Source organism: Cynocephalus volans, chromosome 16 (assembly GCF_027409185.1).
Source record: "Cynocephalus volans isolate mCynVol1 chromosome 16, mCynVol1.pri, whole genome shotgun sequence".
Classification (NCBI taxonomy): domain Eukaryota; kingdom Metazoa; phylum Chordata; class Mammalia; order Dermoptera; family Cynocephalidae; genus Cynocephalus; species Cynocephalus volans.
In genome coordinates this window covers 42,864,649-42,890,449 of record NC_084475.1, presented here as the reverse complement: position 1 = coordinate 42,890,449, position 25,801 = coordinate 42,864,649, and the positions used below count along the sequence as shown (strand labels likewise).

The window sequence follows — 25,801 nt, the reverse complement described above, 5'->3', positions numbered from 1 at the left end:
TCCTGGCATAAGTTGATTGCTTTAGAAGTACGTTCTAAAATGTCAGTAGCGGAATGATCCTAGGACATGTAGTAAGAATCTAAGCATTCTGGAATGGCCTCACAGTTACTTCCTACTTCAATACTGATGTCACTGTCATCAGGAGGGTGACTATCACCAGGAAACATAAATATAAAAGAAAAAAATCTATAAACTGTCATAGGAATTAAGGGAGGAAGCTATGCTGTTATCTGGGTAAAGCACGTCTGAACCCAAAATATCCCAGAACTGGGGCTAGTTTTGTGTGAACAAGGATCAGTAGTCATTTTGTCCAAAGAAATGAGGAAATAGAACATGTGTGACTTAGTTCCATTTTTCCAAATTTGAGAGTTGGAATCTGGATGAGGAATAGCTCAAGTCTCACTCTCCAAGCAGCCCTCTCATATCTAATGTGGGTTTTGCCAGATGAGTGCTTTAAAAGAGCACTTAAGGAATCATTTGACCTTGATTTCCCCAGATAATTCCTTGTAATTGTTGACCCCAAGAGGGCTGGTTGATTGTAAATCAAAACAAGTAAACAAACCTAAAACGTTAGATGACTAGATGATAATTGTTCCCAAGAGCAAGGCAGCTAGGATGGTTGTGCAGTCAGTGCACTGCACAAAGGCCTAATGAGGGAGGAGAAGATGAAGTTTAAGGCAGCCGAGAGGAAGAATGCTTCTCTAAAAATTGTCCACCCAGAGGGGACACCTCTTTGCAGTTCATACAAAGGAACTGTATGGACTAGCTGCTGCCTTGCTCAGCTGCATTCAAACTCATGCTCATGGCTAACTCTATGACTTAAGCAAAGAAAAATGGGTAATTCTAGGTAATGTGTGTGTGTGTGTGTGTGTGTGCACGCGTGCAGAGAGATATGTCTGTTAATTCCAAATCTGCTTTATAGGATGCATGCTTTCTTCTGCAAAATATGGTTCAGATGTTATAGAGTAATATTTTCACCTTGAAGCTTTCCAGATAAATTGTTGGGATTTCCTGTGAGAGATAATATCTGATTTAGGCTCACAGTCTGTCTCTTCCAAGGCTCTCCTGTCTCCAGGTTCACATGCCTGGTGTGGCCAACTGACTACATATGCAACATTGTACCAGATTTCAGGGCCATATGCTGTTTTCCCCTGGAATTCATCCTAAGTGAGTATTTGACTAGGTCAGATGCTGCCAAATAACTGTTGGTAATGTATAGTTCCCCACTCCCCGCCTGGCTGCAACATGTCCTATAGTCTCCAAACTAACATCTGGCAGCTCTCTGTATTTAGCAACTTGCAGATTTCCTGTATTGATTTACACAGGGCCTTTAAAAAACTAAAAAAAAAAAAAAACACCGTAACATTCATTTATCAAAAACTTATCAGATACCTACTCGACATAAGGCTCTGTGCCAGCTTTAGGAACCATACAAAATATGAGATATTGTTCAAACATTTCAAATGAGAAGCAGTGTATGAAAGTTAGTAGTTTTACATGGTTCAACCTCTTATTATAAGCCTGGAGTCAGAAGATATAGACCAAAGTCCTAGCTCCTCCATTTACTGAATATGCTACCTCAAGCAAGTTTTTAACTTCCTCTTTCCTTTCAATAAGAGGAGGTGGCGGCCTGGACGACTCTAAGGTCCTTCTCTCAGGACTGTAAGAGCCTAAATTGACCAATTATGAAGGAATATTTTATTGCAAAAGAAGCCAGTTCAGTGGGAGGTACAGAGAAAATAAATGGTAAGAGATCCATGGGTGTAGCAGTGATTTCAGAGGGCATGGTACAGTTCTTAAAATAAATTTAATTCTGCCTAATTTAAAAATAATTAAGTATGTGCCAATGCATCACAAAGCATCAGCATTCAGGCTTTATTTAGCAATCATCTGTGAAATCTGGAAGGTTGGAAAACTAAGAACATAGCATCATCTCATTAAAAGTTCAGCATAGAATATATATATGGTGATTGATAACTTTCAAAGCACTTTTCACGTACATTTTCTGATCTGACACCCAACAACCCAGAAAGCTAGGCTGTATTATTTTTCATCTGCTTTCTAGGAAACTAAAGCTTAGAGAGCTTAAGTGACTTACTCAAGACCACCAGCTAATAATTGGCCAAGCCAGAATTCCAGCCTGGGTTTATCCAGTTGCTATTTCTGTATCATTTCCAAACTGACTTTCCATGAACAGCAAATCAAAGAGGCAGCAAATCTGGGGAGAAAGAGAAGAGCTACAGTGATAACTGAAAGCAGACTGGAGTTGTGCATGGAAATCGCTGTATGTGGGCAAAGGATAGGAAATCCTTTAACTATTATTTTTCATTGAGATGAAGCTAAGATGAGCAAAACTGTATTCTTATCATTTGAGGCATGCAACCACAGACACTCAAAAGAAAGAAAAATGCTAGGCTGGAACTGAGGTGCCCCCTAGATGCCCCCCCCACCCCACCATTAACATTGTCTTCCAGTGGAGGAAGACATGTTTTTCCTTTTTTTGAGTTTGTGGCTGTTGTGTCATCTCAGACATTCCAGCTACTATAGCTGCTGTGGCTAGGGAGATATCATGGATTCCTTCATGGTTGCTCCAGGAATTCCTCAGAAGTTTGTGCTAAAAACAATGAGCGTCAGATGGCTCAAGAGGAGGTGCCTCTCATGGTTCTGCTGCTGACACAGCCCTAGGAGTAAGCTTTACAGGACTCAGTAGCCTAATGTTATTTTATAAGCCCTGGTGTGTCATGGCTCTCCTAAGAGCCCAGTCCAATGGTAGCATATGCATGAAACCTTAGATCCCAAAAGGACCCTCCTTACAACTGACACATAGCACAGTCCGGTCACTTAATAAATGAGATAGGTGACCCATAGAAAAGAAGTTACTGCAGTCGTTCCCACATTGGACTGCACCTTAGAATCACCTGGAGAACTTTTAAAACCCCAGTGCCCAAGTGACACCCCACACGAATTAAATCACAATGTCTGGGGTGAGAACCAGGCAGTACCATTTTTTTTAAAAGACCATTGCCCTCCACTGATTCCAATGTGTAGCAGTACACAATTCATGGGCAAATGATTTGTCTAAGATCAGACAACTGGGGACAAGAAACCACCATAGTTCAACTCCATTGTTTTTAGCCAAAACTGACCCTTGTCTTAGGACATTTTGAGAAACGAAGGATGAGTGGATGTAGTGGAGCAACTCCCGTAATTATGATGTGCTGGACAATTTCTATTATTTTACCTTCCACAATTACCCTTCAAGGTGGATACATTAGCCCCAGTTCACCATGAAGAATGCGAGTGTGTTTTCATTTGGCCTGTGAGTCCTTGCTAAATGCAGAAGGAGACCTCTGGAGACTGCCTTGGTAGGGTCTCCAGGGGAGCTCGCTCCAGTCGTTGAATATGCAGTAACTTTTCAACAAGTGTTTATGGAGTGTCAGGCATTGTCCTAGGCTGTGTGGATAAAATGATGGTAAACAAGGTATATAAGACTCTGCCTTCCCGCACTTGTCAGCTAATGAAGGACCCAAACACATAACTCAGCAGTTCCAAAATTGGAGGGTTCAGGCTGTGATGGACACTTGTTTCCTTCATTTTTACTGGGCTTTGTTTCTTCAAGAGGATTGTGGCAGCAAACACACACATAATGAAGTTGTTAGGATATAAATAAGAAACAGAAATCAGGGGAATATATAAATAAGATTGGAGAGTCAAGAACAGAAGAAGAAAAATTCATAGTTATGCAAGTCATAAGGATCCACTTGGGCTGAACCTCAAATTTGGCATTAAGTATCCTGGCAGCCACGTTGAAAAGGGAAACATGGTTGGTTACAAAGTTCTCATTGTCAGAAAGAAAAAGAATACCAGTTCCTCAGGGAAAGGAAGACTTTCCTAACACTTGGCTCTTGAGGAACTGTCTCATGGGGAGCTTTATACAGTCTCTAACATACTATGGAGACCACAAAAATAGATTTTGTCAGACAGTGCCTTGTAGCACCCTGCAATAAAAGAATATAAAACTAAAATGCAATTTAATCCATTTCTGTCAGGAGTAGGTGGTCAGAAGTAAGCTGACTGGGGCCAAATCTAGTCGAGATAAATCTATAGCTAGAAGCTGGAATACCCAGGCCATGAAGGGACTAGGCATCCTTATCACAGTCTTCATAAACACAATTTCTCTCTGAGATTTTGATAAGGCAGATGGTTATATTTTCTATTTTCTAGTGTAGGGCTGAAAAGTGAGTATTTTATGTTGTAATAAAGTAATGGTTTATGCCAGGGGTCAGCAAACATTTTCTGTAAAGGGCTAGATAGTAGATATTTTAGGCCTTGTGGGTGAGATGGTCTCTGTTACAACTACTAATCTCAGCAGCCATGGACAACACATAAGTGAATGGGCATGGCTGTGTCCCAATAAAACTTGACTTATAAACAGATTACAGGTCAGATTTCACCAATAGGTTGTGTATTGCCAACCCTCGGTATAGACCAAAGAATAAAAGCAAAATATATTACTGGTGTTCTTTTGTTGAAATTTAGGAACAATTAGACTCTTGGCAAGTCTTGGTCAGTGGTAACTTCGACCTTATAGTTTAATTGAAGTTGATGATGATACATGATGGGAAGTACATGGCTCACGTTCGGGTTGCAAATTCATTAAGTTCATTTAAGGAACATGCAGATACCAGAGCAATCCAATACAACTATTCACACATCAAAGGGGCATTCAAGCCTGAAAACTGGGATTGTTGCAGAACAGAACTAGGTTGGGCTGGGTCTAAAAAACCTTTCATTCCACGTGGAGAGGGAGAATTGGGATGCTCCTCACCTGGAATGGACTCACGAAGCAACACGGATTCTTAGTCAAGATCTTATGGTTGGTTTCCGAGCAAAGAGGAGAAGATGTTGGACTATTTCCAGTAGGCTGATGTGTGTTATACATATCTTTATCATCTTTCAAGAGCAAAATGTATTCCAGGTTACCAGATGTAGATTCCAACAATCTTCTATGAGTGTGGCATGTAGTACAGCCAATGCTATTATAGCTACCTTGAGGAGAAAAAAGTAAGATTCATCGTAAAAAGGCTTAGAAATGAGCAGATAACACATGTTGATCATTTGTAATGACATGAATTCTTAAATACCTCCCACTGGCCATGAACTAATCCGGGAGACTAATTGTGGAATGGGAACTATGTAAAGGGTTGAGTCTGGAAGATCATCAGAAGAGGTGAACCCACGTGATTTGAAATCTGCAACAGAAGGTGGATTAAGACCTCAGCCTTTGATATGGCTTTAATCAATTTTTGGATAATCCATAGTTCTCAGCAGTGAGTTATGTACTCACATGTCTCATATTTAGTGACAATGGAAGTGTAGGTTTACACATAAATAACACCTTCAAAAGACTTTGTAAAAACATGGCTGTGAACACAACTGTGGAACCTTTGGGGCTTTATTGTCAGTTTGAGTGTAATTTGGTTCTGGATAGTAGGTAATTAGTTCATTTTCTCCACTTGGGATTCTTTGACTATTCACCTCACCAGTAGCGTTAGGTGGTTAAGAAACTGTTTGTTGTAATAAACTACTCTAGGCTTATGGAGGGCAAGTACTGTCTCTATCTTCACATACCCAGGACTTAGCCCAGTACCTAATCCATAAAGCCCACTCTGAAGTGTTTGCCCAATAAAAGAATCCTGGATAATATCATCCTGTTTGCAAAGTCAGTAGTGTAGAGTGATTGATTTCCAGTAAGCAAGATAGCTTCCTTTTGTTACACGAATTGTGGGAGACATTGAACCACTCCAAAAGAAACTAAAGCTTTTTGTTTGGGCATTGGAACAAAATATGCCTACAAAACTTAAAAAGCAGAAAACCATTCAGATAGAATCATAGTGCTCCTGTGCAGAGATCACCAGGTGGGGGTAAGGAACTGGCAGTCAGATTTATGCAGCAGGTATAATATGCATGTATTTTTAATGACAGCTTATTCTTAACAAGCAACATTTGAGGCAATAAACGTTTCAAGGATAAATCACTTAGAGAAAATGATATCAAAGTCGCTGGAGACATCTATTTTTTCAGAAGTAACAAGTCACCAGACATATTATTTTGTTCCTTCCTCTTCCTTCCCCTGGCCCCTGCCAATATGCTATTTACAACAATTACTTTATCAATTGTTTTAGGAGAACACATTTTCTCTAGCAGAAGTCACTGTATGATCTTACGGTCATAATTTTAAAATATCTGTGCCTCTGATAAGAAGAGATACATAGAGAGTGGGGATGTTCTGAGCCAAAACCAAACCAACAGGTGCGGCCACAGCTCTCTGTCCCCGCCCAGCCCACGCTGGTGGCCAGGTCTTACAGGTAGGTAGGAAGGAGTGAGCCAAGAGGAGGTGTCCACAGCAACCCTCAAAACCCAGCTGAGGACCAGCCCTGAGCACTTCACTGAAGGGTTCCATTGCTACCAGAGGATGTGGGAATGAGGACAGAAACAGAAGATGAACTTAAAGCAAAGTCTCACATCCTATGAGGGTAACCTTAACATGGGTAATTTGTCTCACCATAATAGATAAATCGCCTACCCCCATTGCATCCAGTAGATTTATGAGGGATGAATTTTGGCCCCAGGAACATTTATAGAATCTCATTCTATCCTTGTTACCTCCACTTCTGATGCCCACATCACCAGACCAAGGGAACTTGAGCATCTGTTCATAGTTTTGTCCCTAGCCGTCCAACATTAACCACAAGGCAACAGAAATAGGATAAAGAGACAAATGCATAATCTTAAGCAGCTTTTAGGTTCATCACACTGTGCTACTTGGGTATCAGGAGTCACTTATAAATTGTCATGACCCTGATTGTTTCTAGATCATAGAAACATGCTGACTTCCACAGTGGTGTTAATTGTCATTACCTGTGCATTTATTTGTTTGCTGATCCATTCTGGATGTTCTTGGTCTCAGGGCCTGAGGATCATTTTCTCGGATGCAGCCCGGCTCATCTTTCGGCTCAGCTCCTCCAGCGGCGTGCGGGCCACCATCAGACTGTATGCAGAGAGCTACGAGAGGGACCCCAGTGGCCATGATCGGGAGCCACAGGTACGAAAGCAGAGCTTAGCTCTCAGCTTGTGTGTTTGATCGCTTCTGGCAAATGTAGAGCTCTTGGGGGCCTTTAGTGGGGTGATTTTACCTCCTGGAAGTAAAATTGATAGCTTCAGCTGAGGGGCAAGCTTAGCGTGATTTCAGGCATATTCCATTCATTCACTGCAGTATTAGAAACAGAAAAGTTGCACTGTAGCGTCTATAATGAGTTTAGATCAGCATTTCCCAAACAACTCCCTCTCTTGACTGTTGAGCAATTTGCTGATTGGGGTGACAGTAAAGAAAAGACACCTTGCATAGACAAGTTCAGGAAATTTGGAGTTAGAGTCAAACTGGTTGATCTCCTCAGAGCCTTGACTATGCCTGTGTAAATTTTGAATCTCCGGGTATTTGGGAAACTCTGGGTTGGGCCATGGCCATCAGGTGCCACTATAGGTGCTATGCTGGGCTTCCTCCCTGACACTGCTGCAGAGCCCATCATGAGGAGAGGGGCTGCTCCTGGCCTGAATTTTAAGTCAAGGGAGGGCACCAGCAGAGCTAGGCCAGCCTGTGTTTGGCAAAGCCCCTTCGTGTCTTCAGCAATAGAGTTAATTAAGATTTTTCACTCCGAAAAATCACAAATAGCACAACTATAAGCCTCCACTCTCATAATACAACATTAATACCAGAAAGGACCTGCTCCAACGCTGGGTTCTTCGAGCTACACCGCTGGCCACTCCTGCCTCCCTGACCTTCACTTCCCTCTGGGTTTTGAAGCAGGGTCCTTGATGAGATGATTTCTTGAGATGAAAACATTGGTTCCACCAGCCACACTTTTGTGGAAAAGTAGAGAAACGAATATTCACTGCTTCTCATTTTAGAGTTGCTCAGAATTTCCAGCTATAATTTGCCCTGGATGGAATAAGAAATCAGGGAGGATTTTCTTTCTTTGTGGGTAGTTTAGTGGTTTTTTTCATGGTGTCTTTGTTTGGAGAGTCTCAAAGAACTTGGTAATAATGATGCCTTAATCCTTACACCTGACCTTATAACCAGAAGATCTGTCTGGGGTAAAATTATCCCAAATGGGGAAGTAGAGTCCTGAGAGACTGAGAGCTGTTCTCAGGGTCACCAGGGGTGTGAGTGGGCAGAGCAGGTGCCAACATAGAGTCCTTGGCCCTTCTTCTCAGGATCACAGGCTTTCCATGCAGGGGATGGGCCATGCTCTGCCAAAATAATTTGGTAGTGAGTACATTTTGCCCAAGATAGTACCAAATCATGCGAGAATTGGAGGCTTATCCTTTCTTCCCGAATAAAACTCTGCTCCATCCCCTGTTAGGAAGGGAGAGCTTAAAGCAAGAGTCTGAAAGTCCAGAGCTACGCACAGGGTGAGGAATGATATTCCTGGCTTCTCCAGCTCTGACTCACTCTGACTTGAGGCTATTTTTTCTCAACATTCTTTTCCCTATTTGCACAGGGTAAGTGCTTGTGATATTTGCTTATTTTTATTTACCTTCCATACTGGACTGAACCCAGGCCATTAGACATGTGTGAACACAATCCTATGCACAAATGAGTCTCTCACCGAGGTGGCCCACAAAAGCAAAGTGGTGCTTTTTTTTAAGGTTTCCTTTGAAGCTGAAACCTTTACAGGCTGGCTCTCGGAAGGTTGTGTGGGTAAAGAAAACATAAATAATGCTTGTTTTAGTCCTCATTACTGTGCATTTTCCATCCTGTTGGTTTGAAGAGTTTGCCAGTTTGAATGGTTGGGGAATTCTTTCACTGATATTGCTGTTTTTGATCACAGATATTCGCTTTCTTTTGAATCATAAGCAAGAATGTTTCCAGACCAGGTTAGGCAGGCCTCAGAGTATTTAGCATATCATGTAACTAAACAGTTTATATTCAAGTAGATCTCCTTATTAAAATATCATACATTATTGACTCACCACCTTAAGCCCTATTGCAAAATACATTTAAGTCAAGATGTAATATAGAGTGAGATTTTAAAGGAAATCTAAGAACCGAAGTAAAGAAAAGAGTCTCTCAGCAGGACCACCTTTCTTAATTACTCTCAACTCTACCTTGGCCTTTGAGTCAGAGTGTTTTGGGGCTCCTTACAGCATTGCATTACAGCACCACCTCCTTCTGCCTCAAAGAGTTCTGGAAGGAAACGCCTTTGGTTAACTATTAACAGAGATCAAAGATAAGACATGTTCCTTCAGCTGCTAGCGTTTTGACTGATCCAGGGCCTGACAGGAAAAGACCATCTGGTGTTGCTTTTTCAGCTGCACAGAAAAGCCTTTCCACCTTTTCAGCTTGTTCTTATTTGCAGCCCAGAAAGCAGAGAACAAATACCCACCCTCCGTGCACACACTTAGACACCCATTAAAGTACCTCTCTAATATGCAGAGATGCCATTGATAATCTCACTCTAATTCAGCAGGTAGTTTTTAATGTTTTAGCCACCCTAGGTCAATAGCCATCTACATTCAAGTTATTTTGCAGGGGGACAGAGAGTCCCCTTCAATTGGCTTATTGGCACCTGGTTTTTTCACTTTGCACATGGATAGTTTCTTCAGGCATTTTAAACACATGTGAACAGAGCATTTACACCGTTGCCTCGAAGTACTCACAACTATCCTAGTGTTGCAACTAGGAAAACTTGATAGAATCTAAGTGCACATCAATTTCGACTCCCACATGTAGATTTTCCATTTGTTTGCTTTTGCATAAAGTGATTATGCTATTTGTTTCAAATAGATGTCAGATAAGTTCTTACATCAAAAACATTTTTAAACTTTCTATCTGTATGTGTCTGTGAATTGGTGGTCAGGGAAGGGCCCTGAGGAGATGAGAAGGTGCTTGTCCTGCTCTTCCTCTGTGTCCTTGGTCAACCAGTAAGGAAAGCTTCCAAAGCTTATTGCTGGAAGATCACAGTTTAAAAAAATACAAGATTAATTATACAGACAATCAGTAGGCCTTCAAGGAGCCTTCAACCCAGCTGGTAATAATTTAGAAAAAGGAATGAGCCAAAATCACAGGTAACCAGAAACAGTATAACTGTTTTCATTTTCTTTCCTACCCAATTTATTAGCAGGGCTGCTAAATTAATTTTTTATTTAAACTCCTTTTCTTGTCCCTTTGAACCCATGAGTGGAGTAGCTAATGAACAATAGAAGACCTAAAAGGAAAAGGAAGAGGTTTTGTTAAGGGCTAGGATAATCACAGACTGATGATCAGCTTGTGGCTAATCAACTGTGGGCTTTAATACTTTCATCGCAGCATATAACCACACCCCATCCCACCCCAATCCTTGGGAGGAGCCTGGTTTTCTGCAGTCTTCCTTGCAACTGAAGAATTAATGTATTTCTGGTAAGCCATACCTAGAAGACCTTAAGGACTAAAATCTAAGCACAGGAGTCCCGCCATATTTGATTCATCTGTCAAGTCCAAGGCCCTCTGTTATTTTGCTCCACCTGTTCTTATTAAGACTTTATAATCCACTAACAGTAAAGAGCCATTTTGTTTAACATATATTTTATCTTCTGAACTAGGATACATTTGAGAGTGAAAAAGGGCACTATTCATTGAGAATTTCAGGAAGAATTGGTACTGAGACAAGAAATCAGTCTAGAAGGAGTTTATGGGCACAGCTGGCACAGCAGAGGCATAGGAATAGAATAAGCCTGCCCTCCCTCCCAGGGGTTGGGCTTCTGTTTCTTCTGGTGGTGAGTTGTGTTGTTCTGATTGGTCATAGCTTATGTTAATGAGGAGATACAGGAATGTCCAATGGGAGTTGTTGAGGCTTAATGTTAATTAGGTGATTTTTATGTTTGTGTGTATTGGCTCCCTTTGTATGTAAAGTAGGGTTTCAGAGGGGACCAGTGGCGTGGAGTTCTGTTGTGGTGATGAGTTCCTTTGTCTTTTTATTTTATAGGAGTCCCATAGGGCGGGAACTGCCATTTTGAGTATCTGCAGGTGGCATCATCTTAAGTAGTCCTCCCTGAACCTGATATTCATAATTATGTTGAGACTGTCCTGAATAAACCAGGGCGAACGGTTACTCTAATTGCCTGCTTTCATCCTGTTGTTGAACTGCACATCTCCTTAGAGGTGGTTTCTGAGAGCACTAGCAATGTAAACGTAGTAGTAAAGAAGGAACATACCAGGAGCAAAAAAGAGATCAGTGGTTCTCAGCCCAAGCTGCAGATCGGAACCACCTGGAAGCTCGGTAAAAATACTCATGCCTGGGCCCCGTTCCCAGAGATGCTACTTTAATTGTTCTGGAGTAGGACTTGGATGTCTTAAAAGCTTCCCAAATGATTCTCATTAGAGGAATTCTCAAACTTTAATTATATGCTAATCACCTAGGATCTTGTTAAAAATGCACATTCTGACTCAGGTATGGGGAGGGCCAGAGATTCTACATTTCTAACAAGATCCCAGGCTATGATATTGTGATGCTGTCCCAGGAGGCACACTTTGAATAGCAAAGCATTAGATGAACTGTGAAGCCCTCACAGCAGGACCTTGAATTCTTTTGTCAACCTAAAATAACAGGGTGGCTCTCCAAAGAAATTAGTTTGAGAATGAACAAGGGATTATGATCTGGCATATGAGTGTTATGATGGATTTTAAGCGTATCTGGGGAAGATGAGGCAAGGAGAAACTTTTAAAGGCAAAAAGGAAGTACATGCAGGTTGTTTCAAAACAAACTTATTGATTACAGGGGTTTACCACAGTTGATAACTTGTCTACTGACTGATGCTAGGAGAGGGTCTTCATAGAAATAACTCTAGCTACGAAATTGTGGCTTAGTAAGGCTACTTACAAGGTTGCAGTTAGCACTGGCTATTACTGGAAAGATGTTCTCATAGAAGTGGCCTTAACCACAAGGTTGCAGTTTTTGGCAGACTTGTGACAGTTTTTGTTATCAGGTACATATGCATGAGGACCCTCTGTAAAGCTACGAGACTACGCCAGTTGTCGGTTGAGGCAATGGCTATACTAATTGGATGGCTAGGGCAATTTCATAACTAAAGCCAAAATGTTTCCTTATTTTAGTTATGACATTTGTATTGTCAGGGCTAGGGCTCACAGACCTTTCAAACCCATTGTACAGACTGGGTCACCAGACCCTTCACATGCAGGTCCACACTAGGTAATTGGGAAAGATCTTGGGAGCCACTGGCAGATGACACGAGCTCAGTCCTCAGCAGTAGCAGCGGCCTCCCGGAGGGTCCTGGAGGCCCTGGCAGCAACAGCCCATGGCGGCATCCCCATGGCCCCTCCTTGGGGGACATCCTGGGGATGGGGGGTGCCATGTGTCAGAGCCACTCATCCTTTATACTTGTCATAACCCAGGACACCTGGGTGCACATGCACAATTACAGTAGACAATAACTAAGGAACATCTGGGTGCATGTGGATATTTACATCAAATGCTCAGCAAGATTCTGAACATCTGAGGGGCCCTGACCATTTTCTTATATTTTCCCAACACCCTCCCTACATGACCTCCACCTCCATTTAGTTTGGTTTTGACATAGTGACCCCATTTTGGTAATGACAACTTTCACACCCTAAAACTAAAATGAGTGACATCTATTTTTAGTGCCCTTTCACATATGGGCCTCTGTCCTCTAGACTTCTATCTCTTGTGTGTTGGAGTCCACTCGAATGGCTTATGTGCATCACCACTTGACACGTGCAAAATTGAACTCCTGTCAGCCTCTCATGTCCCCCTTCCAAAAACCAAAAAAAAAAAAACAAACCACCAAACTCATGTATGGCTAGGGCAATTGTGTGGCTAGGGCAATTGCATTATTGGGTTAGGGCTAAAGCTAGGACCTGCAGACCTTTCAAACCCATTGTACAGACTGGGTCACAGACCTCTCATACACAGACTGGGTCACCAGACCTCTCACAAGCAGGTCCATGAGCTAGGTAATTGGGAAAGATCCCGGGAGCCATTGGCAGATGACACGAACTCAGTCCTCAGCTTCCTCAGCAGCAGCAGCAGCAGCAGCCTCCCCATAGCCCACCCAGGAGCATCCCCGGTGTGGGGGGGCCCCGTGGATCAGAGTCACTTGCCCATTATGCTTAAGTCTGATAACCCAGGACACCTGGGTGCCCACATGCATCTGCATCAGACAATAACCAAGGAACACCTGAGTGCACGTGCATATTTACATCAAATGCTCGGTAAGATTCTGAACATCTGAGGGGCCCTGACCATTTCCCTTTACTTTCCTTACACCCCAACATCCTGCTTCTTTCAATGTCTTCTTCATCTCAGTAAATGGCAGGTTAAGTATTCTAATTCATTAGGGAAAAAATAAAACAACAAAAACCTGAGGATTCATCCTTTACTCCTTTTCCTCACACACACCCCACTTCCAATTTAACAGTAAATCGTATCGATGTGACATGTGACTTTCAGAACACACCCAGAATCTGACCCCATCTCACCACCTCCACCACCTCCACCCAGGGCTAACCCACTGTTCTCTCTTCTAGGTAATCGCAGGAGTCTCTTACCTGGTCTCCCTCCCTCTACTTTGCCCATTCTCAGCACAGCAACCAGTGATTCTTTTAAACCCTGGTTGACCACCTCACTGCTCTGCTAAAATCCCCTCTCCCCCGCCTCATTCAGAGAAGAGCCACAACCCTTACCACGGCCTTGAACGCCCCCCTGGAAATGGCCCCTTCTCCCTCGGACCTCGTGTCCTCCCCTGTTCCTGCTCCTCTCTCCCCTCCAGCCATCGTTCTGTGAACGGGCCAGGACACTGCCACGTGGCATTTACAACGGCTGCGTCCTTTGCCTAATATGCTTGTCTTCTGACATCCGCGTGGCTCACCCCTTCACTTCGCAGAGAGGGCATCCTTGGCCACCTGATATAAAATACCCTCACTCCCTGGTACCTCTTCTCTCCCTTGCCCTGCTTTACTTTTCTCCATAGCATTGAACTCCCTCTTATGTATATGTTAATTTGCTTATTTTATTGTCAGTCTCCATCCACTGGAATGAAAGCACCAGGAGGCCAGGACTTTATCACTTTTGTTCACTGTATCCTGGAATAGCACCTGATATGTGGTAAATGCACAACGCAATTTTGCCAAATTAATTATTGAGTGTTAATTTGGAATAGCTCAGACCTATTATGTCATATGGGAAACTGAAATATTCTGTACTCATGAACCTTGATGAACCTGTACTCAGGTTTCCTCCTATCATTGAGGGTTTGAATAAAATAAGTTGACACTTTTAAGGTCCCTATAATATTCCTGGCTCCATTCTAGGTGCGTCAGATACATGCATTATCTTATTCATCATTCCAATGGCCCCAGGGCAGAATTATCATCCTGCTTTTGCAGGTGAGGAAACAGAGCTAGGGAGCGATTCAGACCATGGAGCAGGTAATTTCTGGATTGGAAATTCAAACTAGATCTTTCTTATAACAGAACCAAGGTAGTCCATGCTAATGCTTAAGGTCCAGAGGAGAGAGAATTTCCTTCCTGTGAGTGAGTCCAAGGCTACATTTGGAGCTTTAGCTGAGTGTTATCATTAAGAGGTTTTTACTCACACCAACCAATTCTTTGGTTCTCTGACACCAAGTTGGTGCCCAGTTAATTCAATTAAATTCTTTTACTATCAGGAGTTAGCCCAGACCCCACAGGTTAAGAGCTCAGTTCCCTAAGGCTGCACCTTCTTTAGATGCCAGCTGTAAATTGGTGCCCAGGCTACCCACATTTCTGCCTGGCCAACTACAAATTCAGGAGTTCCTACGCCCCCTCCGCTGGTTCAGTAATTCACTAGAATGGCTCACAGAAGTCAGGAGAGTACTTTATTTATTACTACTGGTTTACTATAGAGGATTCAACTCAGGAACAACCACATGGAAGAATTGCATAGGGCAAGGATGTATTTCTTATGTACCTTGCATGCTCTGGGGGAAGGAGTGCAGAGCTTCCATGTCCTCTCCAGCAGGCCACCCTCCAGCACCTCGATGTGTTCACCAACTCAGGAGCTCTCCAAACCCTGTTGTTCAGGGGTTCGTATGGAGGTTTCATTATGTAAGTATGATTGATTAGATCATTGGCCCTTGGAGGTTGAACTCAATCTCAGCTCTTCTCCCCTCATTGGAGGTCAGAAAAGGGTGGGGATGAAAGTTCCAATCCACTAACCACCTGGTTGGTTCCTCTGGCAGCCAGCCTCCAACCTGGAGCTATGGAGGGGCTTGCCAAGAGTCACCTCCCTAGCATAAAGTCAAGTACAGTTGAAAGATGAACAACAAGAGACACTCCTATCACTCAGGAAATTCCATGGTTTTAGGAACTCTATGCCAGGAACTGGGGACAAAGACCAAACATACTTTTTATTATTCCACATTTATAAAAGTAGATAAAAGAGTGCTTTAAAAATGACCCGTTTTCTTTCCCTTAATTTGAATTAGCAATGAATAAGTTTTAAAAACATTATTAAAAGAATAATAATGCTGGACTGAGTATATTTTATGGTTAATAAGGGATCTGAAGTCAGTGGTCAAAAACTTGGAGAATTAGATATTGAAATAATATATGTGATGTGAAAGAGTTGGAAACAGAATGGAGTTTAGAAGTGACACAAATGGGCATTCAGTTAGCCATTCAATTTTTATAACAAGATGAAAATTTATATGTTTATATGTGTAGATATGTATGTATGTACCTGTGTGTGTATATATATATGAGAGTATGATTTTGGAATTAGATAAATATATATTAAAAGCATTATATTGTTATTTTGAAAGAAAACCTGCACAGGATTATATTAATAGCAATATATGCAAGGAAAAACATGAGGAAATACTTCATTTTATTTTTCTCTTCAGAATGTGGTCTGTATTGCTACAATTTGGAGCTATGGGGGGTAGGGGGGAAGTGATGTAGAGAAAGTTTAGAAAAGAAACACGTGGTGAAAGGGTTGGGTTTTAAATTCTGTTACCAAGTTAAGGAGCTGGCTCCTTTTGCTTAGAAAAGAGGTGTGACTTGGAAATCTTTAGGAATTTAAAGAATAATATGAGGAGGAGAAAGATGACCAGCTGTTCTCCATAACTAATGAATATGTAATTTGAGGAAACAAACTCAAACTGAACTGGAAGGGGTTCAGAATGACTTTTAGAACAATTTCTCAACCGTAAAGCCTCCTGCCCAATTAGGATGGCTGGTTTATGCCTTTCTAGAAGTTTCTATGAACACAGAGATTCAAATAATTTTTACATATGGGCAATGGCAGAAAGGACTGAACAAGATAATGTCTCAAATTTTTTTTCAGCCTTAAAAAATTATAATTTTTTGTTTTTTAAAGAAAGAAAAGAAACAAGAAACAAGGTCTGGATAAGTGGGTTAGATTTCCCTCTAGTGGTACAGAAAGGAATTAAGTACAACTGCATTTTCCCAAGTGTTACTCGGAGTGGAATTAAACTTGGGAAAGTAGCAAGATGTATAGGTTTTCTATATTTCTGCTCATTTAGGTGAGTAGCCTCCTGGAGGGAAAAAAAAAAGAAAAGAAAAGAAAAAACAGGACCAACAGTCCTCCTTTTTCACACTTAGGTATTGAAATAGGGACTCACACATTGTTTTACCACGAGCCGAGAATACTTCCAGGGATGGTCATTATCTAATGATGTGTAGAAAACTTCCTTGGGATGGGAATTTGGCAGATGTTTCCCAGGAGCTAGTGTCTATTGCAGACCAGGGCTACTTTGAGTTTTGATGACAGTGGACATTTTTCTCAGCTGGCTGTTGTGATTAGAACCCCCTTCAAGGTATTGAGCATGTGACAGCCCTGTCCACCCACACTGTCCACAGTCTGAGACTGCCACTGTTAACCACTCACATCCATCCCACAGACAGAGCCCATCCCAGATCCTCCTTTATGGCAGAACATATGAAAGAGACCCTTATTCCAAATCTTGTAAGAATATATGGGCATTGCCAGTTTATCCCACAAACCTAGTGGCCTTAAGAACAGAACGCAGACTGAAGAGCTAAAAGTTGTGCCTTGATCCTGGCATTGGCTCAAGTTTGAATTAAGGTTTAGAGACCCTAAACCCTGAAAAAATTTTATTTCCCCTCCCTACTTCCCTATATGTGATTAAAAATAAAAACAAAATTAGCTTTAAAAATAAACGTAAGAAAATCTAACAAAATTTTGATTTTTTTCTTATGATTTTATTCTGATTTTCTTTCTTTTTTAAAATATTTTTATTAGCATATTCATTCTTACAAATTGTGATATTTCTTTATGCCCTTTGCCCAAACTATCACTTTCCAAACCCTCTATTCTGATTTTCTAAAACATTATCAACTTCTTACCAAAATATTTTTTATTTGATGTCTCTGCTTTCCTGTGTCTGAAGCACATGCTTAACCAGCTATTGGTTAACTCAGTGCCATTTACGTCTGCAAATTGTCGAGTCTCATTGGATCTTGTTTACTCAGCCTGAAAAGGAAACATGAATGAATTTGCACTGGTCACACAGTACTGAGGGTCACTGGGCATAGCTCCTCTTGCCAGATGAATGGGTTTGACAAGCTGTGCCCAGCACAGTCTGGCTTTCCCAGCTTCCTATGCTCCAGCCCAGACTCACAGCACAGCCACGTTTCTATGCCTTTCAGCAGAAAGCTACCCAAATCTCAGGATTTCTTTGAAGCAGTGCCCTTCACTGCTCCAAATGATAGTCAATCATTTGCTTTGCTCATAAATAAAAATGCATCTTAGCAGACAAATACTGATGGTGAACCTGGAGATTGACTATGACCTTCAGAAGAAAGCCCTGGACTAGGAGGTGCAATCAACCAGCATCTGGCAGTGCCTTGGCTTCCCACCACAGTCACGCCTCACTTGCATGTGCAATACAGGATCTGGGCTGTCAAGGGGAGGAATGTGGCTGTTTTAGCTCTCCTGTCTACTCTTGGCTGACTTTCAGTTTGACCCCCTAATTTCTGAATGAGAGCCCCTGTTCAAGATGCAGGTGATGAAATTCACCATCCTGTTTTTTCTTCCCAGGAACGCTGGGAGGTTTGTCAAACTCCAGGAGAGCAGCATGTCAATACTGGAATGTTTAGGCCCTGGGCAGGAGGGACGATTAAAGGTTTATGAAATCTGGTTTTATGTCCCTTTTTTTGGGCTCCATTTCTGAGCATTTTTGCTGGTATAAGTGGTCATGTGAGGCATTGTTTCACAGGTCTGGCCCATGTACTCCATACTTCACGATATGGGGATGGAAGGTAGAGGAGGCTGTGAGAGTATTTTGAAGTGCAGCTTTCAGTATTTCTCAGGTATGGTGCGGCCAGCAGATTCAAAGACGCTGCCATTGAAAAGATAGGTTGTTCCTCACAGTTCCCAAGAGAAGGGCCATGGCATGCCACACTGGGCCACATGGGGCAGCACCAGGATGGGTCAGGAGGCAAAGGGGCAAGGGGGAAATGTGGACAAAAGCTTTTATGTCATTTCTGCAGGAGAGGCAAGGCAAGGCAGTGTAAACTGGTTCAGAATTGGCTGGTTTGAATAACTGCAGCAGGCCTGTGGCAGAGGGTCTGCCCCTAATTGCCTGGGACGCATACTGGGGTGCTTAGGGCAGGGAAATCTTGGCCCAAGTGTGAGAGCCTGATAGGTAAAGGGGTTGGTTTGTGTATAAAAGAGGTGATCCAGGCTGAGTCGTCAGCTGTCTCCAAGAATTGACGATACCTGGGAGGGGCAGTCTCTTCAAGTGTCAGCAAGTCCCCAAGATGTCAAAGCAACAGAATAAAAAGACATGCTTAATACAGACAGGAAAAGATAAAACCACCTTAACTTTTTCACTTTAGGTTGCTAAAATTGTTCGAGGGCTCCCCGACAGGATTTTGTTTTTCACATACTGTCAATGCCAGGTGGCCTCTGGTCCAAAGGCTGGGCTTGAACCCTAGTGCTGCCACTTTCCAGTGACAACTTAATTTCTCTAAACTTTAGTTACTCTCTTTGTCAGTCAAATGGAGGTAGAAATACTTTTTATTTTATAGAATTGTTGTAATGATGAAATCAGATAATTCATATAAAGAGTTTTGTGCAATGTCTGACACATGAATAAATGCTCAATAAATCTTAGTTGTTATTAATATTATTATTCCTGCCATTATTTTTATTAATAATGGTGTAGAACAGTTATCTGATCACATGGGGATAAAAGACTTATTAGCAACTTTTTTTATAATGGATTAACCTTTCTTATCTTTTTCTCTCCCGTTAACATCTTGGAGAACCTGTGAGAGTCTATGGGAGGAATCCCAAGAGAACTGAGAGCTTCTAAAAACCTAGGTCTTATAAGAGGGCTTCCAGGGCCCTCGTGGCCTGGCATCATAGATACACCGTTCTGTGTTGAAAGGTTCAAAAGTAGAGTCGAGATTCTCTACCTGTCTCTCCATTCTCCCGTTCTCTCACTCCTGCCATTCTTTAGAATTCTTACATCTGTGGAGTGCACAGAACAGATTTGCTGCCTTCCTGGCTTGGAGCAAGAGGTACTGAGCTGGGGTTGTTCAATGATCCCGTTTTCTCCAAGATAATGTGCAATATGTTGGTTGTTCCAACCTCATTATTCGCCAGAGGAGAAAGATTTAAACACTAGAGTGGGTGTCAGATGAAGGGCAGGTTCATCAAAGAAAGGATTTCTGGAGTCTTTGTTGCTGGCCAGGAGGCATATGCTTGATGACTTCAAGGTGTTAAACAAAAGAATTGGTTCCTTGGAGCAGGGATCAGCAAGCTTTTTATGTAAAGGTCCAGATAGCAAACAGTTTAGGCTTCGCTAACTGTGTAGTTTGCTAGGACTGATGTAACAAAGTACCACAAACTGGTGGCTTAAATGACAGAAACTCACTGTCACACAGTTCTGGAGGCTGGAAGTCTGAGATCAAGTTGTCAGCAGGGTTGGTTCCTCTGAGGGCTGGGAGGGAAGGATCTGCTGCAACCCTTTTCCCTTGGTTTGTACATGGCTGTCTTCTCCCTGTGTCTTTTCATACTGTCTTCCCTCTATGTGTCTCTATGTACAAATTTCCCCTTTTTATAACGACACCAGTCATATTGCATTAGAGCCCACCTTAATGACCTCATTTTAATGTGATCACCTCTGTAAAGACTCTTCAAATAAAGCCACATTGTGGTACTGGCAGTTGGGACTTCTATGTATTAATTTGGGGGTGAGGATGGCACAATTCAGGCGTAAGACTAGTGTCATGGTCTGTGTTGCCACCTCTCAACTGCCATTGTAGCACAAAGTAGCCACAGATAAAACATAAATGAATTAGTGAGGCTATATTCCAATAAAACTATATTTATGGACACTGTCACAAAACCTTTTTCCAATTTTTTGAAAACATAAAAACCATTCTTTGTTCATGGGCTGTACCAAAACCAGGTGGTGGCCTGGCTTTGGCCCAAGGATTGTAATGTGTTGACCCTTGCCATACAGGTTTCTGGACATGACATTTTATGCATAATTTCTGATTACACTCAGTGAATGTAATTACATTACATCAGTATGAGTTTGGCTAAACAGTAAGTTTTGTAAAAGGTAAAATTACGTTTGTATTCATGTGTGTGTTTGTATTCATAGATGAATTTTAAGGTTTTAGAAAAAAAAGAAAAAATCAAATATTTCTGGAAATCTCCAAAGTTGGCCTTCTGAAATTGAACTCCTTAGCTTTTGATTGAAACCAAACATGAAAGGCGAATGTCTTAGCGTATGTTTATATTCATGAAATTAAATTCCTTTTTCAGGTTTTTGGTTTCTTGTCAAAGTGTTTCTCCTTTTTCTATTTAAAGCACTTGCTTATAAATGATTTTCAGATGAGCAGCTCTATAACTATGTCAGAAGAAAAGGAGAAAATGTTAAGGGACGGGAAAAGAAAAGTATGAACGTGAGCCTTGGTGTCTTGGATTGAGTGTCCCCCCAAAACTTCATCCTCCACTGTGACAGTGTTAAGAGGGTGGGAAATCCTATTATGGTAATTGAAAGGTGGGGCCTTAGGGAGTTGATTAGATTGTAGGACCATGCTATAGTGAATGGATTAATAATGGTGGTCAGGGGTGTGGTTTTGAGGGCTTTAAAAGAAGAGCACATGAGAGGTTAGTCTCTCTCTGCTCTGACATTTTAGCAGCGTGATACCCTGCCATTGCTGTCGCCACCACCAAGACCTTCATTAGCTATGTTTCCTGGACTTTGGATTTCCCAGCCTCTGAAACTGTAAGCATTTTGTTTTCTTATAAATTATCCAGTTCCAGGTATTTAGTTATAAGCAAGAGAAACAGACTGATACACCTGGTGAAGACGTACAATGTGTGGGAAGCAGATCTGTGCCATTTCAGCACTTGCTCCAAGCCAGGGAGCGCTGTGACATTGTGTTACAGGTGCAAATTGGGTGGCCTGGAGTTGGCTACAAGGCACAGTTGTATTTCAAACACTTTAACAATGGTCCTCATAGAAGATGCAACATCAAAAATTTTCAATGTTCACTTTTACACTAAAAATGTAAAGCAAAAATACCAATAAAAAATCTAAATAAAAAAAAAAAAAAAAAAAACAAACAAAAAAAAAACAATGGTCCTCAAACTCACTGTCCAAGGAAGCCAACACCCCCTAGGAAGCAACAAGTCTGTTGCTTTTTTGTTCTTTTCTCTGCTTGCTTTTAGATACATTCTCGGAAATGAGGATGGTCAGTGTGGTGTTCAGAAAAAGCTAAGATTAAAAAAAAAAAAAAAAAAAGAAAGAAAGAAAAAGCTAAGATACCTTGATGATATGCTAAGACTTTTCAGCTGTACATTTTACATTGCCTTTGACCATGTGGATATTTCTACATTGGAGAATCAAGCTGCTGACTGTGATTCATATTAGTGTGGTGTATTTCATAACAATACCGTTCCAAATTTGTAGTTATTATGAATACACTTTAACTTTTAATGGATAAGATTTGATAAAAAGTTTAAAAGCAGGTACATTTTATGCTGTTTCTAACAGCGCTTTAGACTCTTGCTATCCTAAGGGCAGTCCTCAGACCAGCAGCAGCAGCACTACCTGGTTGCTTCTTAGAAATGCAGAATTTCAGGTCCCATCCCAGAGCTAATGAATCAGATTCTGCACTTTAACACCCTCCTCAGGTGATTCCTATGCACATTCAAGTCTGAGAAGTCCTGCTATACACAGCCTTTGGGATTCTTATTTCCACATCTGCTTAGCAAGATTGACTTCCCTTCCAGACCAGATAAAGTCCTCTAATGCCACACTAACTAGGATACGTTTATAGGGGTAATTGGCCCAAGCTATTCCCTCCCCCTTTCATAAAATTACAAAAAGTGCAGAAAATAACCGAGACAAATGTTCCAAGACCTTGAAGACCTGTTCCTGCTTCTCAGGTCAATTAACAAAAAGGAAAAGAAGAAAATCATTTTCAGTTTGCATCTCCATAGAAACCCTCCCTCAATATCAACTCAGCAGTGTTAGACTGTTTTCTTCACACAATTATACTGGTTGAGCTGAGAGATTCAAAATAACCCATGGATGGAGTAAAGAAAGTTCTAATTTAATTCTGCCAAGACATGAAGCCTTGCTAAAATTGGGGGTAGACAGTCTAGCACAACTTCAATTACTAGGAAAAGTTCAATTATTTAAAACACTGAAGGGTTATATGGCAGCTGAGTCTTAAAGGCAAAGACCATAAAATAACATGTTCCTTTGTCAAAACTGCACTCATAAAATGTATATTCACCATCCATAAATTCCACTCATAGTCTCCATGTTAGGGGAAGAATCTCCTTAGAGCAGAGGGCTCCTTTCCATCTTTTTAGTACCTGGTGTTAATGACTTTCCTGCAGCACTGCCTCCTCCATATGACAGGTGACCCTCCCAGCAGACAGATGTTCTCTTTCTTTCCAATTTGCTTCTGCTATTCAACTCTGCTCCATGTTTGCTAACTGCTTTAGAAACTGATACACCCTTAAGGAATGTGTTCCAAATGCTATGACGTCCAAGTGCCTTCTGTTTTCAGCATTGTCCCATCCAACTGCAGCCTGATTATATTTGCTCTGGCTCAATATATGGGGCCCCAGTGCACACAAATAAAAAGCTGGCTTTCCTGGGCTGAAAGTGTCTCACTGACACAGAGATGTTGCCTCTGATTTGAGTGGCTTTGGTGTCTCAAAGAGCTGAGACCGTGCTGACACCTTAATCTCTCTTTATCTTATCCTCCTTCAGTAAAGATAACATGAATTTCATTTTATGGGCAAAGAAGCTAAAGCCAGAGTGACGGTTGTCTATCTACCAAAGGTCAGCCTGTTGGTTGGGACTAGAATGTTGGTCCTCCGACTTCCACCCTAGTGTTCTAGCAAGCCAAGCTTCCTGCTTCAGGAAGAATGATAGTGTTCATTAGCATGGATTGGGTGTTTGCTTGTACATGGGCTAGCTAGAATGCTACATGTTTTGTGAGTGTTATATTTTATTCTCACCACAATCCAATGCTAGAGGTACTCACACTAGGTTTTATGCATGTTTTACAAATGATAAAATTTTGCCACTGAGAATTTGAATAACTTACTCTTCCTAAATATCATAGCTGGTATTTGAACCTCGACTCTGGCCTCAGAGCCCATGGTCTTAACTAGGGCGCTGTACTGTGTGCCATCAAAAAATAGGGGGATGCTCACTCACCTATGGAAACTAAATTGTGGTACCCAAGGATCCTGTCTTCAGTCAGGCATATAAGTAATGCACCCTAACCAATCCTTCAGGACTGTTCTCAGTGCAAATTGTCAAGCCCCACAATTTCAGACTAGTAGGAAGTCCGTTCTCTTTTAGACCTCCTACTCCCTAGGTCTTCAAGTCCTTTCCAAAAAGCTAGTCCTCTCTTAGAAAACTAAATCCTCTAGAAGCTGGAGAATGCCACTGTGCTACTTGTAACCTGTTACATCAAGTGGGATGTGGGTTGGCAGTTGTGGGAAGTGCAAAGAGACTGTTAACTCTTCCCCCAGAGAGGCAGTATCCCCACCTTGGGGTGAGCCTCACCCTGGGTGAGTCAAAAAGAAGATGGTGGGCCTCGGTCTCCCCCATCTGGCCAGTGAAGGTCTCTGCTTAGGCCGTGGCATTTCCTCAAGGTGAGAGGGGAAAAGAGCCCATGCTCTCAGGGCTCCGCTCAGCCAAGAGTTCTCCCTGCCACGATGAGCTTGGGGTCTCAGTATCTCTGCTGTGTGGCTTCCCTCCCACAGCTGCTTTGCCAGGTTTTGCTGTGCCTCTGGAGGGCTGGATTGAGTGGAGACAGTTCCTGGGTTATAGTTCTGCACCTTAGCCATGGTCAGTTCAGTCCATGAAGAGAGTTTGCATTTCAGGGAATAGGGGTTGGGGAGGATCTCAGTCCCTTTGCTCCCTGAAAGATTTCTGCATTCCTTATGGAAATCTGCCAGCCTTTCCCAGCAGTCTTCAAGCCTCTCATAGTGAGAATATCTATTTTAGAAAAAAAAAAAATTAAATTAGAATGTCCTAGATTTCTGGATATGTAACTAGCCAGGTAAAATTCATACTCATTAATACTGAAGTCATTTTTCACTGCTTCTGCTCCATTATTACTTCTTCAGTGGCAGCAGATTCATATGCCCACCACAACAGTTGGTAAATCCTCGATTAGAGCTAGTTTAAGACAAGTGAGGACTCTGGTGACACTTGGCTTTCTCCAATTATTGCCTTGTTAATATATGAGCCCAAGGTTACCAGATTTTCTGGTCTTAAAAGAAGTATATCTGAATTTTTACATGAAATTTGATTTTTAAATATTGACGGGAAATGATTACAAAACAAAACAAACCCCGTGTGAAGAACTTCTAGCTTCTAGCAATGGTGGACTGTCTAACTAACCATCCCTCAGAAAAGAAAAAAAGCTGAAAGATATATATAAAAGCATCTTTTTTAAAAGCACCAATGAGTGTGGTGCTAGTAACACCAAGGTGACAGCTTTGGATCTCTATACCAGCCAGTCACCAATAAATAAATAATTAATTAAATAAAAGCACCAATGATCTAATAAGACACTAACAAGAACAAGACGGAGGTTGGAGCTCAGGGAAGTGATCCAAGCTCTTTCTATCATAGGGCATTTTTTTAAGAGAAATGCTAAAAACACAGGTGCTTGTGGTGACCTACACAGGGTGTAGGTGACAGATATCAAGTCCAGGTGGAGAAGCCAGTCTATTATGATATGCTTCTGCTACTCAAGAGACTAACCAGAGAGGCAGCTAAGAGGTAGACCTGTGTGTCCTATTCATGTGGCTGAAGGGGAAATGGTTAGAGTGAGGTCCTCACCAGAGGTTGAGATCCTGGCATGACAACTCTTGTTCTAGATTGTAAACTCAAAGGGAACCATTGCAAAGGTAGTAAACAGAGGGTTATAAATTCATGGCTCTGAGCTACTAGCTCCCTCAGAAGTCTCACAGAAAGAAATGAAGGAAGATAACAATATCCTAAATCTCAAGTTATTTCTGTAAGCAATTTTTCAAATGAAATGGCCAACAAACAATAAAAGATTACAAAGCACTTGACAAAAAAAAGCAGCATGTACCAGAACCAAGAGAAACAATATACAACAGAAAAAGACCCACAGACACTGAAAGTTTTTCAATACACACTGTAAAACAGTTGTTTTCACCATGTTCATTGA

General features: G+C 41.7%; 1 protein-coding gene across 2 annotated transcripts in view; it reads left to right on the top strand.

The window, feature by feature from the left end:
- Positions 1 to 25,801, top strand: part of PGM5 (phosphoglucomutase 5) — a 179,717-nt gene that overhangs the window by 136,238 nt on the left and 17,678 nt on the right. For both annotated transcript variants that reach the window (XM_063080437.1, XM_063080438.1), the window contains one exon: positions 6,971 to 7,105. In XM_063080437.1, coding sequence (XP_062936507.1) covers positions 6,971 to 7,105 — 135 coding nt within the window. The remainder of the gene's footprint in view (positions 1 to 6,970; positions 7,106 to 25,801) is intronic.